This window comes from Hyperolius riggenbachi, chromosome 8, assembly GCF_040937935.1.
Source record: "Hyperolius riggenbachi isolate aHypRig1 chromosome 8, aHypRig1.pri, whole genome shotgun sequence".
Classification (NCBI taxonomy): Eukaryota; Metazoa; Chordata; class Amphibia; order Anura; family Hyperoliidae; genus Hyperolius; species Hyperolius riggenbachi.
Window position 1 is genome coordinate 94,307,020 of NC_090653.1, and position 19,366 is coordinate 94,326,385.

Here is a 19,366-nt window from a genome sequence, read left to right on the forward strand (position 1 = left end):
ACCACCTCCCCACCACCACCACCACCACCACCTCCCCACCAGGGGCTTGGGTGTAGATCTGTATATTGGGAGCTGCAGCACCTATGTCCCCGGTCACATGACGTGTGTCTGAAATGGTGAGCAGCATTTTTCCGGTACATGAGAGTGGGTGTAGATCTGTATATTGGGAGCTGCAGAACCTATGCCCCCGGTCACATGACGTGTGTCTGGCATGGGGCTGTGTGATTGTTGCAGCATTTCTCGGTACATGAGAGTGGGTGTAGATCTGTATATTGGAAGCTGCAGCTTTCCTGGCTTTCTTTCATGGGAAATATTTGGCTGCGAGAAGGGGCTCGCTCTCCCTCTGCGCTCTATGCGGGTATTTAAGGACACAAGTTCAATCCAGTGGCATGACTTCATCTCATTAACAATGCATTCTTCAGTGACACTTCCTGAATAACCTCATAATATGGCTGTTCTTCTGCTTTTCTCACTCAATAGCCCCCATAGCTTTTATTAGCAAATAGATTGTCTTTTGATTCACAGTGAAGACAGCCAATCTATTTATTTTCCATTGAAGTTGATTGAGGTTGAATATCCATTTACTTTTGAGAACTCTATAAAGCCACTTTGTAGTTGTTGACATGATGGGGCAGAATCACAAATATTGTAGTGAATCTTAAAGGGAACCTGAAGCAAGAATTATACGGAGGCTGCCATATTTATTTCCTTTTAAACAATACCAGTTGCTTGGCAGCCCTACTGATCTATTTGGCTCCAGAAACAATCATGCACCTAATGTTGTCAGATCTGACAATAGTGTCAGAAACATCTGATCTGCTGCATACTTGTTCAGGGTCTATGGCTAAAAGTATTAGAGGCAGAGGATCAACAGGACTGCCAGGCAACTGGTATTGCTTAAAAGGAAAGAAGTATGGCAGCCACCATTTACCTCTTACTTCAGGTGTCCTTTAACCCTCTGGGGACCGGCTGCCTAACCCACCTTAAAGGACCAGGCCATTTTACATGCGGGGCGGGAGGCGCGTTTGGGGGAGACAGGCAGCCCGGATCCCCACTATAGATAGCTAGGCATGGTGTCCTCTCTGTATTGCCAGGTGTCCCCCGTATTGCCAGCAGCCTTTACTCGCCTCCTAGGCTCCAGCCTTTATCAGCTCAGGCCGGCATCCCAACTCGCACTGTTGTCAAGTTCCTGTTTGCGGACCGACACTTAAGGCAGAGCGTGCGGGGATGCCGGCCAGAGCGGAGGAGAGCGACAATCACCGGGGGAACGTCAGGATGGTGAGTGGATCCTCTTCTTCCCCTCCTACCGCCGCTGTTCTAATAGTGATCACTACAATCGGCCAGCAATCGTAGTGATCACATGATCAGGAGCCAATCGCGATGGCTCCTGATCACTGAGGGGAGATGTCATATGCAGGGGAGATGTCATATGGATCCAGTTTACCCATAATTCCACCATCGCCCTGCATTCCAAACAGCTTGCACGCGTCCTATTGGTCGCGTTTCAACCCGGAAGGAGGAAGTGCGCCGTGGTGAGGCTTGCAACACGACCAATAGGATGCATATAAGCTGTTTGGAACGCAGGGCGGACAGCGGAATTATGGGTAAATAACCCCTTCTGATCCACCTGCTCAGCTGCGGCAATTAAAGCTCATTTGAATCACAAGTAAGCACTCGTGATTACTCGAAAGCCCATCCCTGGTCATATGGCAGATTAATCTCCCCTCTTGGGTGCGCACGATCACATCGGGGGCGGAAGCAGCAGGCAGTGTAAATCCTACGCCGCATCAGAGTCGGACAGCCACAAGTGCGGTGTAGGATTTACTTGCGTCGGTCTCCAAAAGGTTAAGGAATGCCCAGATGTCCGAAGTAAAAGTATTCTAGTTATAGCTTTGTCTTTGAGTACAGATTCTCTCCTATGCTTTATAATATGCTTTGGAATATTGTGGAAAACAGTTTATCTGCCTTTCAAAAGGCTGCACATTTTGGAATAAGTTTAAATGGACTTTCAGGTTTTTTTTTTCTGGACCCTACTGTTCCCTATGCCAGACACCTGTTTGCCTCTAATGCCTGGTACACACTATGCAATTTCCCGTCGATAGACGCATCAAATCGATTATTTCTCTGATCGATTTTCCGAACACTTCCATACAATTGATTGGAAATCAGATCGGACCTGTCAGAAATAATCAATTCGACCTGCCTATCTGATGGGAAATTGCATGATGTGTACCAGGCATTAAGAAAATAGTGTCTATAGTATTAATAATTTTCTTCTCTGCTTATCTAATGACTTGTACAGAGTCAGACGGCAGGCTAGAGGGTCTTTGGAGCTTGTGCAGCTGGAAGGCCTATACCTGGTATACATGATGCAATTTTACAGTCAGATCAGAAAACCTTTCCGTCATTAGAGGATTTCCAACATGTCTAATGTGCTTCTCTTCATGAAAGGATCGATCCCTTTTCTCGATTGGAGATGTTGTAAATGATCAAATGGAAAATTGCATATGTACCCCAGCCTAATGCCTGTACACACACTATGGATACAATACAATATACAATACAATAACATTTCTATAGCGCTTTTCTCCCATAGGACTCCAAGCGCTTAGGCTCTCTCAGATTCAGTAATTAGTAGGATGAAGTATTCACACAACAAAAGTTATATTTCTGCAAATGCCAGACTGAACAGGTGGGTTTTCAGTCTGGATTTAAACACGTCCAAGGATGGGGCTGTCCTGATCTGTTGAGGTAAGGAGTTCCAAAACGTAGGGGCAGCATGACAGAAGGCTCTGGGACCAAAAGTTTCTAAGTGGACTCTGGGTATGACTAGATTATTAGAACCTGTGGATCTGAGAATGCGGGGATTGCTTCGCAGCTGTAACATATCTTTCATGTATCCAGGGCCTAGATTATTCAGGGATTTAAATGTCAGTAGGCCGATCTTGAATAGGACCCTCCATTCTATAGGTAGCCAGTGAAGGGAATGCAGGACTGGCGTTATGTGGCAGTGACGGGGTTGGTTGGTTAGCAGTCTGGCAGCAGTATTCTGTATCAGCTGTAGGCGGTACAAGGCCTTTTTTGGAAGGCCAGTGTAGAGAGCATTGCAGTAGTCCAGTCGGGATGTGATGAAGGCGTGGACTAAGGTTGGCAGATCTTCTGGGGGTATGAGGTGCTTGATTTTTGCAATGTTCTTCAGGTGAAAATAGGATGATTTCACCACAGCAGAGATTTGAGTTCTGAAGTTTAAATCCCCATCAATTAGAACTCCCAGGCTACGCACATGATCAGAGCTGCGTAGATCCGTGCCTCCTATTCCCAGTGGTGAAGACTGCAAGTTAAGTTGTTTTGTTATCATGCTCTGCCCTCCAATCAGAAGGACTTCAGTTTTGTCTGCATTTAGTTTCAGCCAGTTGTCATTCATCCATTGCTGTAGTTCACGTAAGCAGGCGTTTATAGTTAGAGTTGAGTCTGTCACACCAGGCTTGAAGGAAAGATATAGTTGGGTGTCGTCTCCATGGCAGTGGTATGTCAGGCCATGTTTTTGGATTAGTTTTCCCAACGGTAGCATGTAAATCGTGAAAAGCAGGGGAGAGAGGATTGAGCCCTGGGGCACCCCATACTTAAGTGTTACAGGGGTGGACAGGAAGGACCCCATAGACACTTTGTGGGTTCTGCCACTCAAGAAGGATTGGAACCACTGAAGTACTATGCCATCAATGCCGCAGTATTCTGTAGCCTGTTTATCAAGATGTCATGGTCAACTGTGTCAAAGGCTGCAGAAAGGTCTAGCAGTATGAGGATCGAGCACTCTCCGCTGTCTCTTGCCATGAGCAGGTGGTTGCATATTTGGATGAGGGCAGTTTCAGTGCTGTGGTGTTTCCTGAAGCCAGACTGGAATGGGTCATAACTGTTATTTTGTAGGATTCTGGCTTCTAGCTGGAGGTATACAGCTTTTTCAATTAGCTTTCCCAGAAAGGGGAGGTTAGAGACAGGTCTGTAGCTGGTCATTGCATCTGGGTCCAGGGAGGGTTTTTTGAGGAGAGGCCTGATGATTGCTTCCTTCAGTAAAGCAGGAAATATCCCTGATTGTAAGGAACAGTTAACAATTTTGAGGAATACCGGTACGAACAGGTCGGGGCAGTTCAACATGAACTGTGTTGGGCCAGGATCCAGGTCACAGGTAGTTAGGCGGACGTGAAGGAGGATGCTTGATGTGACTTCTTCATCAATTTCTTTGAAGTTTGACCAAGGTGTTACGTTGTCTCTGCTAATGGTCTTCGGCGCTATATTAGGCTCAGATGCTGTAAGTTGGATGGCGGACCTTATAGCGGAGACTTTGTCTGTGAAGAAATGGGCAAATTGGTCACAGAGGTCCTTTGAAGACTCTGTGTCGCTGATCCCTCGGGTGGCATTGCTGGGCCGAGGATATACAGATACATAGTTAGCCGGCAGGCTAACACTGTGTTCTGTTGCATTCTGGGGAGCAGAGGGACTACGGAGCAACGCAGGTGGGCGGGCAGAGCAAAGCTATCATCGTTGCACATCCAAATTGGTCTGCCTAGCAAATCGTTGGTCGGAGGCGGTGGGTATCAGCAGTGTCAGCCAACTTTTAATCTAGCGTGTGTACAGGGCCTTAAGACTTTAAAGTAAACCTTAAAGAGACTCGGAGATGAGTCATAAGGCTGTTTTTTTACATACACAGGGCTTCCTCCAGCCCCATAAACACGGATGCATCCCTCGCCATTCTCCTGTGATCTCCCGTTCAGCTGCTGTGAGCCCCGGTAACAGGCTCAGTGATATCAGTCTGGGTCTACTGCGCATGCACAGTAGGTTCGCACATGTGCAGAAGAACCTGACTGGCTTCGACTGAGCCCATTACTGGGGCTCACTGCGGCTGAACGGGAGATAGCAGGAGGATGGCGAGGGATGCATCCATGCTTATGGGGCTGGAGGAAGCCCGGGGTAAGTGTAAAAAAAACAAAAAAAAAAAAACCTTATGACTCTTAATCTCTTTAAGTGAAATAAAAAATTGCCCATTTACTTACCTGGGGCTTCTTCTAGCCCCCCTGTAGTTCTTCTGCTACCTCGCCATGATTCCGCACGTCTCCTCTCTTTCTCCATAATCCGGCCTTGTACATCCTGTATTGCTCTCCCACGGCCGGGAGTGCACTGCACATGCGCTGTAGCTATTTTTCTTGCTGTGCAAGCGCAGAACGCTCCGTACACAGGAGCACGTTGGAGGCTGCACGGGGCTGTGCATTCAGTGTTGGAAGGGGACACCGGAGGAATAGCAGAGTGCAGGATGATAAGGGACCAGGCAGACTTCAGGGGGCTGGAAGAAGCCCCATGCAAGTAAATGCACATTTTTTTTTTTAATTTAGGCTTTCTTTAATAGCAGTAATTAAAGGTGTTCCTGCTACAGCAGAAAAGTGACAGTTTTGATCTATTTTACTGTGTTGGAAAACTAACAGTGAATGGATCCTATTTTATAAAATGGGATCCGTTCATACTTGTCAGTTTGCAAACCAGTTCAGGTAATGACTGATTTCAGAAGTTAGAATGACACGATAAAATGACACGATAGTGCTGCTTGAATACGGCTCAGTTGTTACATTTCATTTTCAGTGCTGGTAGTTCTAGCCTTTGTGATCTCTCCCGTTGCTGGTTGCTGGCAGGATGGTGGATATGACGATTCTTTTCAATGACTGTAGAGTGTTCTTGTCGCTTTAGGTTTCCAGTCTGGAAGCGAGGTCGGCTGTGCTATCCTGGAATGTTCAGATTGGTTCACAGAATAGAGAGAGCCCCGCAGCACTTGTCCCAGGAACGTTTGCGTACGAGGTGACCATATCCAACAACGGCAAAAATGGAAAGTTCAAGCCAGCCTACTCGTAAGTAGAGACTGAATCTGACAGTGGCTTTGTGTACAAAGAATGACAAACTGGCAGCTGCTGTGCAAGCTCTGCATTCATATTTCACAAAATGTAAACACCTGATATATCCTCAACAAGCACTGAATGTTGATAAGGGAACAGTGATTGAATGACCACCTTCTAACACTCATATCTGGCAACTAGTCACACTGCTGCCCCTGCTGGGGTTGCACTGCTCAGTGCATTGCAAAGTTTTGCAGCCGATGGTCTAGTACTTTTCTCCTCACCAGCTTGATTTAACCTCCTTAGCGATAATCCCGAGTCAGGCTTGGGCCAAAAATCCGCAGCTCAGAGCGGTAATCCCGAGCCTAACTCTGTGTAGCCGCCGGGAGGAATGAAGACACAGCTCAGCATGGCGGCATTTGTAATTCACCTCCCCTAGGATCCAGACGCTAGCAGCCATTCTTCTGGTCCTCAGAGGCTTTGGATCCCTCTGGTGAGATAGCAGTTTGTCACATGGCGACAGACTTTAATAGGAACATAAGACAGGCTTATATGCAATTCACTTTCTCACCTGAGTTTTCTCCTAGGTGATATTTTCACAACTTGTAAATAAAATGCATTTTGAATCTCCAGCAAGCAAACAAATACTCAAAAAATTTTTGATGGTAGTTTTTGATATTTTACCATTTGCAAGATGCTGAAAAGTTGCAGTATATACTCTTGTTTAAGCCTAATTTTTGTGCATAAAAAATGTGCGGAAAAGTTACCCCCTCAGCTTGTATGCGAGTCAGTGGAGCAGATTGGATGGTGAAGCAGGTTTTGTTACTGGCAAAGGATCGTAAGAATCGTGCTCTAGGGATCTTGCTCTTGCCAGCTGGCTTCCTATTGTGTCCGTGCCCCCCATCCCTCACAACATGGCTTGCAGAGTGCGCTGCTTGAGACTGTGTCCCCTGGCTTGTGGAGCAGAGTGTGCAAGCAACGTGTCAGCAGTGCATTGATCAGGGATTCTTCCAGTGTGGCAATCGCAGTGTCTCATATCTATGACACCATGTAGTGGCATCTTGAGACATAGCTGTATCATCCTTGGGGCACATCTGGCTATGGGGAGGGGGGTTGACTTGTACTGGGGGAACATCTGGCTACTGTGGAGGGGGCTATATTGGGGAGGGGGCTTATGCACGGGACAATCAATTTTTCCTGGTTTCTGAGGGAAAAGTGGATAGGTTGGCTTATATGTGAGTATATACAGTATTTTAAATACAAGTAGAAGCCACTGGAGAAACCGCTCACACCACCGCAGGACAGGCCAATCCAATGGAACATAGACAGAAGGGTGTCCGCACAATATCCTATAAATCAAGTTCCTTTATTATGGACGTATCCAAACAAGCTCACACATCATATAGCTGACATGTTTCGAACCAACAGGTTCTTACTCATAGCTAACAGATCAATGACGACCATTGATCTTTTAGCTATGAGTAAGAACCTGTTGGTTCGAAACATGTCAGCTATATGATGTGTGAGCTTGTTTGGATACGTCCATAATAAAGGAACTTAATTTATAGGATATTGTGCGGACACCCTTCTATCTATTTTAAATACAAGATGAAAAATTATCTCCTTGGAAAAAACTCAGGCGAAAAAGTGAATTGCATATGAGTCAATGACTATAGAAGGGATTAGATTGTGAGGAGCAGTCAGTGACATGACTATATAAAGAGATCAGAGCTATATAAATACATAATAAAAGTAACCTGTACACACCTGTTGCCTTGATTGCACACTAACATCATTTCAGTCGCTCGGCAAGTCTAAAGCTAGGTTGACACTGGTGCATTGCAGTGCGTCGTAGTGGTCGCTTTGTAACACTACTTTGTGCACTGCAATACACCACCTATGCGAAGTTCACAGTTTGGTGGGTACGCTGCAGTGAAGCATCGTAACGCACTACTGTACATGCAGTGCATTATTGCAAAATGCATGCATGAACAGTGACCGTGAAGCATACTTTTCCTTGACTGTATGCTTCACTGCATACGACGCAATGGGTAGATAAAGTGCAACGCCGCTTTCCTGATCCGTTGCGTTCCTGCTGTTACAGGGAATGCAACGCCCACCGCGAACCTAGCCTAAAGAAATCAACAGGCTGCAGTGAATAATAGTTAATCTGAATTGTCATATTGCTTTGCGCATCAGTGATAGGCTATTTCCATTTTAAGCTTGGCAAGTGCAGTTGTCATTTAAAATAACAATTGGTACAGTCATCGAGTGTTTTGTATTAGATGTAGCATAGAAAGTTGTGGGAATTTTCTGGTGCCTATGCCAGTCAGTGCAGAGTGCTATGGCCTCTCTGCAGCTGCTTCTACATGGAAATGGTGATACTGTAGTAGCTTCTGTACATAATTCAGGCCCAGTGCACACCGAGCGGTTTTTGGAGCGATCCGCCGGCCGCATCCTCCTGGAAAAATGCTTGGCTAATGTATTGCAATGGGATGGTGCACACCGGCGGTTTGAGGTTTTTGCCAAGCCGCAAACGCGCCTCCTGCTGCGCGTTTGCGGTTTGCTAAAAAACCTCAAACCGCCGGTGTGCACCACACATTGAAATACAATAGCCAAGCGTTTTCACTGGCTGATGCGGCTGGTGGATCACATACAAAATCCGCTTGGTGTGCACCCGGCCAAATATCTGCTCTCTACTCCCAAAACCGCTAGCGTTTTGACGATCTGCTAGCGGTTTTGGTGTGCACTGGGCATTAGTTTTACCCGGCATTTACTAGTCCTGTAAGCTTATGGAAGTTGTTTGTGTTCTGTGCACAAAATGAGAACTGACAATTGTCCTATTTAGTAATATTTCTTCTTTCTATAGAGGAGAAGCTAGCACCTGTACACTGTCTGACCTTCGGCCAGCAACAGACTACCATGTAAGGTAAGTAGAATATTTACCATAACTGGCACTTTTTATACATAGTACTTCGATATTACATGTGTTCAGGGCTGGATTAACCATAAGGCACTGTAGGCACGTGCCTACAGGCGCCTAATGGTGGAAAAGCAGTTCCCTCCCCTTCACAAGTGCCTCCCTCCCTTCTTCCCTATGCAGAGTCCTGCGCGAAGTGTAAATGAAAGTTTATCCCCATGGGTCTCTGCATCCTGCTGACCAGATCTGCCTTCAGTCGGGGGCACCTCTAGCTACCTAATACTTGGGGGCACCTTTTGCTACTTAATACTGAGAATATCTCTGGCTACCTAATACTAAGGTGCACCTGTAACTACCTATGACAGTTAAGGTAGAAGTGACAGCTGGGCCAGCCAGCACACTTGCGGTGCAGTTCGGTGGGGGTTTGTAGGTTCATGGAGGGCGGAGTCTGGGGTGCCAGGACATCTGTGCTATAGGCTCCTGTGAGGTAAATCCAGACATGCATGTGTTAGTTATATACTGATTTTGGCTTTTTATTTGCTGACATGACTTTCTTCTGTAATGGTGTAATTTTTTTCCCCAGAGTTTCCGCCATGTGTCCGTCTTTAGAAGGATCAATCTCTGAAGTAGTAAGTTTTACTACAGAAAGCTGTGAGCCGGATACCCCTCTCTCACCAAAGCTTATTAACCGTACCAGAAATTGCCTGAATCTTCAGTGGAAGGTATGTACATATGGCTGCGGAAGGAGAAGATTAGTTACAGCTTTCACATAGAAATGGGCAGCAGTAGAGGGTTGCAGCAGCTTAAAGTGGACCTGAACTTCCACTCTGCTGTGAAAGATAAGCAGGAGCATAATCATTTTTAAAGAAAAAAAATGTTACAGCTGATACAAATGCTGCAATAAATCTGCAGTGTCCTTCCTGCTTTCATGAAAGCAGATATAGGTACTTATCCGTTAGCCGGGCGCATCCTCTAGGTGGCGACAAAACTCCACCAGAGTTGCATCTTTCCCTACTATCCATGTCGGCCTGGAGGGGGAATAGTAATTAGCGCCACCTGCCGGATGCGCCCGGCTAACGGATAAGTACCCAGATATATTGTTAACGTCCTGTGTTTACAAATTAGCTACGCTGCTGTGGCAGAGGAGATTCCTGAGCTGACATAGCTAAGAGATTTATTTATTTATTTATATAATGCTGGCCTATTACGCAGCACTGACCTGGCTGGGATTCGAATCAGGGACCCAGCGCTGCAAGACAAGAGCGCTAACCATTACGCCACTGTGCTGCCCATAGATCAAATTGCAGTGGTGATTAGTCACATATGGGGGGCATTCGACAGGCTAAACTCTCTAAATACATACAGGTTGCATTTTTCTGTTTTCCTTCTGTCCTGTGCAAGAGTTCAGGTTCACTTTAAGTATTGAGGAAAGCTGTATACTATGGTCAATGTTTCATTTGTGAAGGGATATTTACATGCTTACAGAACAGGTGTTCTAATATTATTTTGTTTAAACTTTTACAAATGTATAACATAATGTGTAGCCATGCCACTTCAGATTGCACACCCTCATGGGCATGTTTAAAGGGACTCCGAGCAATGCAGAAACTATGGAAAGATGCATATCATTTTAAAGCTCTTTCTCCTCTTTCCAATGATATGTAAACCGCCGCCCTACGACTTTTAGTTTTCGATCGCGAAAATAGAGAAAACTAAAAGCGTAGGGCGACAATTTAGGTGTCGCCAGAAAGAGGAGAAAGAGCGCTTTAAAACGATATCCATCTTTCCATAGTTACTTGTATTACACAGGGCGACTTTTTCCTAAAGTTAGCAGCTCCATTCTGCTGAATGGAGCTGCTGACACTGGGGAAAGTGTCATCCTGTGTAATACAAGTAACTATGAAAAGATGGATATCATTTTAAAGCACTCTTTCTCCTCTTTCTGGCGACACCTAAACCGCGGCCCTACGCCTTTTAACTTTTCTCTATTTTCGCGATTGAAATCGCGGCCGCGGCAAATTCAAACGCGAAAATAGCGAAAACTAAAAAGCGTAGGACGGCGGTTTATATATCATTGGAAAGAGAGCTTTAAAATGATATGCATCTTTCCATAGTTTCTGCACTGCTCGGAGTCCCTTTAAAGAGGAACTTTAACTAAGGATTGAACCTGATACCAATTAGTAGCTGATACCCCTTTACCATGAGAAATCTTTATCTTTTATTCAAATAGCTCAATTGGGGATGGTCTGTATGGCTGATATTGTGGTGAAACCCCTCCCACAGTGTGATGTCATGGCCATGGTCCTGACAGTTTGCTGTCAGAGAACCTTGTTGCATTGTGGGGAAAAAACTGCTTTTTCCAACTGCCAAACAAGCAATATCTCCCTCTGTGCATAGAACTCTCCGTAACAAACATTTCTCAAAGATGACCTGACAGGACTGAAGATGTCCACCCTCAGTGCTAATTTTCAGAATGTAAATGAGGGAGAAAAAAGTGTTTTTTTACAATGGGCAAACACTGACTAAATCCATATATAAATGAATATTGTAAAAAATAAGAAATTGTATCTATTATTTTCACTACAGTTCCTCTTTAGGGCTAGGTTCACACAAAAAAAGTACCTTTTTCTGCAAAGGATATCCTGTGTTATTTATACGACCCATTCAGACTTGTTTATTTTTAACACCTCCCCTGCAAGAGCAGAATGCAAATTCACGTCCTGCATGACAATTAAATCCTATTGAGACAGACTACATTCATTCTCACTAGTGCTTTTACCTCCTTAGCGGTAACCCTGAGTCAGGCTCGGGCTGGAAATCTGCTGCTCAGAGCGGTAACCCCATAGCCGCTGGGAGGTATGTGTAGAGCCTGCACGTAGCGGGTATTTGCATCTCACATTCTCCAGGATCCAGATGCTGTCAGTTATTCTTCTTCCAGTCCTTGGAGGTTCTTAATCCCTCTGGTGAGATTGCTGTTTTTCGTCATGGCGACAGACGGCAATCTCGCTTTAGGGGTAGAGCTCCACATGGTGGACGGAGGGGGAAGTGCAGTGCTGGATCTGCTGCAGATCTCTCGGCAACAATTTTTTATTTATCCCTCCCCCCGCTTTTAGGCTCTAAAAGTGTGTGAAAAAAAATTGCACCATGTCAAGAAAGTAATTATACCACCAGGGAGGTTAAAGGAAGCCAAAGTGAACATAAACTGATGAGATAAGAGATTCCTTTTTTTTTTTTTAATTAAGAATCAAAAATAAATTTATTTGGGGGGGGGGGGGGGGGGTTATATCAAACCAAGGTTAAGGGTGTGACTATACTGTTTTTATCTCTACAGGCCTCCAATGACAATGGCTCAAAAATCACTGGTTACCTTCTGGAATGGGATGAGGTATTGATGCATGTTTATAAGCTACATCCATTTATCACACTACAGTACTACTACATTTTAATATGATTACATGATTGGGTAATTCCATGTTTATGTGGCAGCCTGATGATACAATGTACACTTGAGTCTAGTTCTAATCTAGAGTAATAATGCACCAAGATCAACAATCGGTCAAGGAGTAGTGATCAATGCAGCCCTCTGTCAGATTGGGGCAAATATAAGATAGACAATGGATGAGCACATAGCAGCCCTGCTAGATTTGTATTGTCGTGTAGTATGCAGCCCTACCTATATCTATGATCAGTCCCAGTCACAAATATACAGCTGTTCACACTCTGACTGATCCTGAAATTCCCACCTAGCTGCAGCAGTTATAAGCTGCACAGAGCAGGAGGTTGTGTTACTCATTTTTAACACCTGGACTAATCCAGTAACTGTCCGCAGAGTTGGACACTCCTCTCTATCAGCATGTCTTAACATCTGTTGAACACTTGTAATTGCTTGTAATAATTGAGCAACATAAGCTTAAATAAAAGTGTGTTAAACTGTAAATACCAGCTTTGCTCTGGCTATTGGAATGTGCAGGATCCTTTAAAGGACAACTGAAGCGAAAGGTATATGGAGGCTGCCATATTTATTTACTTTTAAGCAATACCAGTTGCCTGGCTGCCTGCTGATCCTCTGCCTCTAATACTTTTAGCCATAGACCCTGAACAAGCATACAGCAGATCAAGTGTTTCTGACATGACTGTCAGATCTGACAAGATTAGCTGCATATTTGTATCTGGTGTTATTTGGATCAAGGCTGACAGGCAACTGGAATTGTTTAAAAGGAAATCAATATGGCAGTCTCCATATTCTTCTCACTTCAATCGTTTTTTTTTTTCTATCTGCTTATACTGTTTGTACTTTGCAGTTAAAGTAAAACATGAAATCCCATTCCCCTGATCTTAATGGAGTGGCGTGGATGGCCTTATGCCGGGTACACATGATGCAATTTTCCGTCAGATTGACAGTCGGATTGATTATTTTTGATGGGTCCGATCTGATTTCCAATTGTTTTTACGACCACTTCTATACAAAATCGTTGAGAAAAATGGTTGGAGATCAGATCTGACCTGTTGGAATTAAACAATTGTGATCATCAGTCTGACGGAAAATTGTATTGTGTGTACCGGGCATAAGACAGCTTGCTTTTTTAATGTTAGGTCCAGACTATTTGCTGCTGCGAGAATGAAAAGATGCTCCTTTAGAATAACTATCAATTGTATTGATGTTTTTTTCTCTCTCTTTTCCTTTAGGGTAAACATGGGCCTTTTAAAGAGTGCTACTTTGGTCACCTTAAACAATACAAATTAACAAAGCTTTCACCTTCTACAAGATATGCCTTTAGATTAGCTGCCAAAAATGACATTGGAATGAGGTGAGTTGAGCATGTTATTGGCATCAATTGATGGTGAACCTGACACCAGCCTAACTTAGTTGTCAGTGCTGGCAACACCTTTAAAGGATACCTTAGCCCTATTAAAAATTCAAAACTGGGGGGGACCAGGCATGTGTACTAGGCTCTCTTCATGCCCACCGCTTCGTCCGTGCCCCTCCATTACTTTTTAATAGCCCCCGAAGCTACTTCATGGTCGGGAGGGTCGGTACGCACTGCTCAGGCGCAGCCCGCTGACATGTGTCCCTGATTGCGCGGCTTGGAGCGCTCTGCACATGCGCACTGCGTAGTTGTGCGATCAAGAACACGCAGCGCCTGTGCAGTGCACACTAACCCTCCCGACCAGAAAGTAGCAGCTTGCTGGGCAATCTGTAACTCTCTCTCTGTTTATATCAGTGGCTGATATTAACACCTGGCAGATGTTAAAACATTTGTGATAAAATGAGAAGGTCTATTGCTTTGTGTCAGAGGGAGAGAGATCCACTTCCGGGTAACACCTGTCGACCTCTATGACCAGAAGGGGGCACCTGGTGGTTTTAGAAATACATTTGTCTGCATGAGATCACGAAAATGTCTGTTGTGCTTCTGAATAGTTTTATTTTTACTCTCGACTTGCAGGCCTCGTGTAGGAGATATCGCTAACTTTGTAACTATTTTTCTTCCAGTGGATTTAGTGAAACATTGGTGTGTGTCACAGCAGGGAGTGTGCCGCCTGCCCCTTCCCCACCGAGGCTTAGACAAGCTGGGATCACTTGGCTTTGTCTAGAATGGAGCCCACCTAGAGATCTGTCCACAGATGAGACACTAACCTACGTCCTGGAAATGGAAGAGGAGGGATCGGTGAGTCTCTGTTCACGACACGTGCACATTTGTATTAATTTGCTTTATATTTAGGGCTAGTTCACAGTGCATCAGTTGCATTGCAGAATAATTCTGCAAGTCAACTCACTGGCCATACAGTTCTATGGGGCAGTTCACATCTGTGCATTGTAACGGATCACGTTATTGTAACTCGCTGCATGCAGGCTCTGAAGTAATGTCTGTGACCAGTCTCCATTGCAGTTCACTCACATTTTAACATGTGCTTTATTCAATGCACCACTGTGAATCCAGCCTTGATGTTTTTGGCTAAGATCAACTTTCATCCTGTCTTTATATTTGAACATACTTTAGCTCTCTAGCTTAAAGAGGCTCTGTGGTGGCATATAGTAGAATTCAGTAAATTAGTCACGATGCCCACATTTCTCTCCAGGTTTCAGCATCAGAAACCCAGTATATATTGCTGTATATTGTATGTAGCCCGGCCCTCCCAGCGATGCTTAGCTTAGGTTGATTAGATATGCGGAATTCTCACCCCCTGAGCATTCTGGGAGACCAGGTATATTTTGTACTTCCTTCAGAATTCTCTGACACAAACATTCCTCAGCGATCACCTGCCAGTACTATGTTGCCTTCTCTGATAAATTTTTGAATTTAAATCGAAGAGGAAAGATTTTACAATGGGCAGAAAGTGACTAAATAATTTTAAGTATTATTGTTAAAATAGCTATTTTATTTGTTTTCTTTACAGTTCCTTTTTAATGCAAACCTGCCACTTTATATACTTAAACTGATAATGATAATGTGTAAGCTCTTTTGGCAACTTCAGATAGCTGCAGTAAGCCACATATTTCTGGACGTCAGTTCTTCTGGGGCCTTGGTGCAGACCACAGTGTTTCATCCCTTTTCACTTGTAACTAAACCCTACTCCTTGCCATCGCCTGGTATAACCGTCCCCTATGTGCCTCATAGTTTCTGCATACCTTCATAAATGTGGTCCTGGTGTGGCCACAAAACAATTGGTAGGATTAGAGATGTATGCATGAATAAAAACTAAAGCGAGCCATAATGTGTGCCCAGTATGGCAGGCTGATCAATATCTTATTGGAATCCAATCAGATAGTAAGCAATTCCTACACTATACCCCAAACACAATGTCGCATGATTTTAGCAGAACTATATTGACCACTTCCTGTTGAATGGACATTTATGCATGTTCTACTTGTGCACCTTAAAGCGGAATGAAACCCAACATTTCTTCTTTGCTCTAAAAGATTATTTACAGCATTTAATATACTACCACATTTGTTTTCAAGCCCTCATCCAAACTAGTGATTATCTTGTGTTTAAAGGAGTCATAAGGCAATCTATAATAAAATGAGTGGTACTTACCGAGGGCTTCCTCCAGCTCCAAGCTCCCAGGATGTACCTCGCCGGAGCTCTGCCCGCAGCCGTTCGCCGCAGATCCGTCCCGGTCCCCGGCGATGATGTCAGAGCGACCTCCAGGTCACTCTGTACTGCGCCTGCATAAGCGGCGCTGTCAATCACCGCCACGTGGGCAGGAGCGGACTGCGCAGTAGTTCTGCGCCTGCGCAGTCCGCTCCGGCCCACGTGGCGGTGATTGACAGCGCCGCTCACGCAGGCGCGCAGTACAGAGTGACCTGGAGGTCGCTCTGACATCATCGCCGGGGACCGGGACGGATCTGCGGCGAACGGCTGCGGGCAGAGCTGCGGCGAGGGACATCCGGGGAGCTTGGAGCTGGAGGAAGCCCCTGGTAAGTACCACTCATTTTATTATTGATTGCCTGATGACTCCTTTAACATTATCTTGTGTTTACTTAATTGTATCAAGTGAGGAATGTAAACACTTCTCTGACTGTGCAGACACTCCAGAACACAAAGAGCTACTCAGAAATCATTCCTGTGTACATTACAATAGAAATACAATAAAAATACACCAGTTATGAATAAAATGCAATTGCAGCTCTCAGAGCAAAAAAATTGTACTTTAGGAACTTGTAATTTCTAAATGAATAATACTACTTATGCACAAAATCAAATATGATAACTGTATGTGATATAAAAAGTAGGAAAACATGTTTTTATTGAATATTATGTCAGAGTTTTATACCGCTTTAAGGGCAAATAGGACGCATATAAAAGTCCTGCTATTCTGCATGCACATTTGAACCCTTTAGCCAATGGCATGAAGTGGATAAATATCCATCAAACCGCAAGCATTGTACTTATCTACGTAGTGCAATGCTATGTGGCTATCAGACCCAACTGCTCCTGCCCTGTCCACTCACACAAATGTTTTCCTACATGTCCAATCAGACTTTGGATCAATAAAGTGCCCAAAACCAATCAAAATGAATTGATCAGATGTGTTGGGGCATTGGGTAGGTTGGGTCATTGAGGTAAAGCATTATTTGCGGTGTGTTTGCACTTTGTTTCTCTAATCTTTGACATCTCTCTAGTTGTTGTGGGAAAGTGAGTTGAGTATTTTCTTCCTCATTGGCAGGGTTATGGATTTAAGCCTAAACAGAACAGCGAAGACCTTGTATGCACTTTAAGAAACCTTAGAAGAAACACTTCATATAAGTTTAGGGTAAGTGAAGTCTCAGTATTTAAATACTGTGTATGTGTTATGTGGTTAATGCATCTGCTGAGTCTGTTAATGCATGTTGTGTGGGGAAGTGCATGTGGCATTGAATGTATTTCTCATAGCAACTGATTTGATTGCTCTTAGCAAGTTGGCTTTGCTGGGACACACAATGCAGCCCTTCTCTTATGACCATACATCAGCAGATCCAGTGTATGGGCCTGACATGGATATTATGCAGTATTTTCATAGGGGTTGATGCAGCACTTAATTTATTGCCTCATTTCTCTGTGACCAATGTTCAAATGATGCAAGCACTCTGAGATTGTCACATTGCCTTATGCTGGCCTGATTACTTCATATTCAATAGCTGGAAAGCCTTGTATATACAGCTTTACAATGGCATGTGATCATTCTCAACATGTACAGATGAAGCCTAGTGCCTCTAGTCCCTGTTTATAGTGATGTCTCCTCAGTGGTAGGTCAGACTTTTACTTCTCCCCTCTGAACTTCAACTTTGTGGTTAGGTCTTTTTATTTATTTATTTATTTATTTGGTTTTTGTAGACTCATTTTTAGGAATGTTTTTGATATATCACTGCTAGTGTACCTGTGGGGGAAAAGTGCCCTATATGTCAGTAGAGGGCTTCCCCCACCTCCCTTCCGCCCCGCTGGAACCCCACAACCTCTTCAATAAGGACTTTTATGTGACTGAGCATTGCTGCACTGCACAGGATGCCTCACACCTCGCAGTAGCATGAAGCCGCTCAGGCTTGGACTTTTCCGCTGAGCACAAGCAGCTTTGTGCTACTATGCAGGTGTGAGGCGTCCTGTGCAGTGTGGTTACTCTTGTTCTCACATTCTGGGGATCTCGGCGAGAAACGGTGGTCTGGGGGAGGGCTAATTACAGCCATAAAAGTTTTCCTGGCAGAACACAACTTCTGAGGGCAGGGAGAGATAAAATACATGAACTATTGACCTTTTTCTAACTCTGGGGCACTTAATAGACTGCCACTGATTGGAGACAGTAAAATATTCAGTTCGCTCTTTAAATGTTTAAAAAAGAATAAAACCCTGGGACACTTAAAAAAGGCCATTTTTAGGAGTAGGAGGATAATTATAATTCTTTTTAATCAGATTCTTTTTACCTTGGGTTCACTGTAATTACTATTCCTCCTCCAGGCCGCATTGAACTTAGGGAAAGACGTAATATGGCTGCCAACTACTGTTTTTAAAGTAATTTAGACTCCATCTTTTGATGGCACCCAAATTATTGTATTGCCGTAATTCACATTATGGCCCATGTCGGCACCCAAATCTCCAACGCCATTTGCGCTGTTATGTCTAAAGTATCAGGTTTTTCTCTTTTAAACTTGTAGGTTTGTGGCAAACTAGAATTACTCACATAAATATGAAATAGCAAGATGTTTTGAATAAGATGCTACCATTTATTACAAAACTCTACTACTTACATTAAAAATTAACCGTTCTAAAATACTTTTATGTACCCCAATCACGTCATCTTCTACTCCATGTAATGTTTTTGTCTTGTAGGTCTTTGCAGTGAATAGTGAAGGCAGAAGTGGTCCCAGTGATGTTGTAGAATTTAAAACATCTCCTGACAAGCCCGGTCCTCCATGTAAACTCAGCGCCAAGGGGAAAATCCACGCACACAGCGTCCGAGTTATATGGGGTAAGTCCAGTCCTTCTCTTTGGTTAAAATGCTTCTCCATCTTGAGTAGTGTTACATTTGAATGGCTGTTGTTGGTGTTAATCATCCATCTACATCCTAGGTCTGAGCAATATTACTATCCTTTGTAGTATTACGCCTTATACAGCATTCTTTGTCAGCATAACATGATAGATCTATTCCTTAAGTTGTGTACACACGTTACATTTTTGTCACCTGAAGGTGACCATTCAGTTTGAATATTTATGTCCCATGATGTCATTAGCCTCCATTTCGGCACTTGTAAGCCGGGGTGTTCATCCTTTCTGGCTCTATGGCTATTATTGAGCTGTTGTAGTCGCCGCAGAGAGGGCACCTGCCACTCCCCATGGAACAGCATAGGTGGCATGCAGATAGCTGAGCTGTGTGTCTGTACAGTCATCATTCCTGCACTATTGCATGATATAACACTGATTCTTTAGGGTAGTAAATTTTGCAAGTGTTTACATAGTTTAATGTTAAGGTGGCCATACATCAGGCAACTTGGTGGCCGATCGACCATCCAATTCGATTATTATGTCGGGCAGAAGTTGGTTGGTCAGGTGCGCAGCAGGAACGGCATGCTATTTCCCGATGATCGACTAAACCATCT

General features: G+C 44.2%; 1 protein-coding gene across 4 annotated transcripts in view; it reads left to right on the forward strand.

The window, feature by feature from the left end:
- Nucleotides 1-19,366, forward strand: part of LOC137529030 (fibronectin type-III domain-containing protein 3A-like) — a 138,201-nt gene that overhangs the window by 96,449 nt on the left and 22,386 nt on the right. For all 4 annotated transcript variants that reach the window (XM_068250908.1, XM_068250910.1, XM_068250909.1 and 1 more), the window contains 8 exons: nt 5,734-5,891; nt 8,746-8,805; nt 9,380-9,518; nt 12,128-12,181; nt 13,483-13,604; nt 14,288-14,462; nt 16,966-17,052; nt 18,600-18,738. In XM_068250908.1, coding sequence (XP_068107009.1) covers nt 5,734-5,891; nt 8,746-8,805; nt 9,380-9,518; nt 12,128-12,181; nt 13,483-13,604; nt 14,288-14,462; nt 16,966-17,052; nt 18,600-18,738 — 934 coding nt within the window. The remainder of the gene's footprint in view (nt 1-5,733; nt 5,892-8,745; nt 8,806-9,379; nt 9,519-12,127; nt 12,182-13,482; nt 13,605-14,287; nt 14,463-16,965; nt 17,053-18,599; nt 18,739-19,366) is intronic.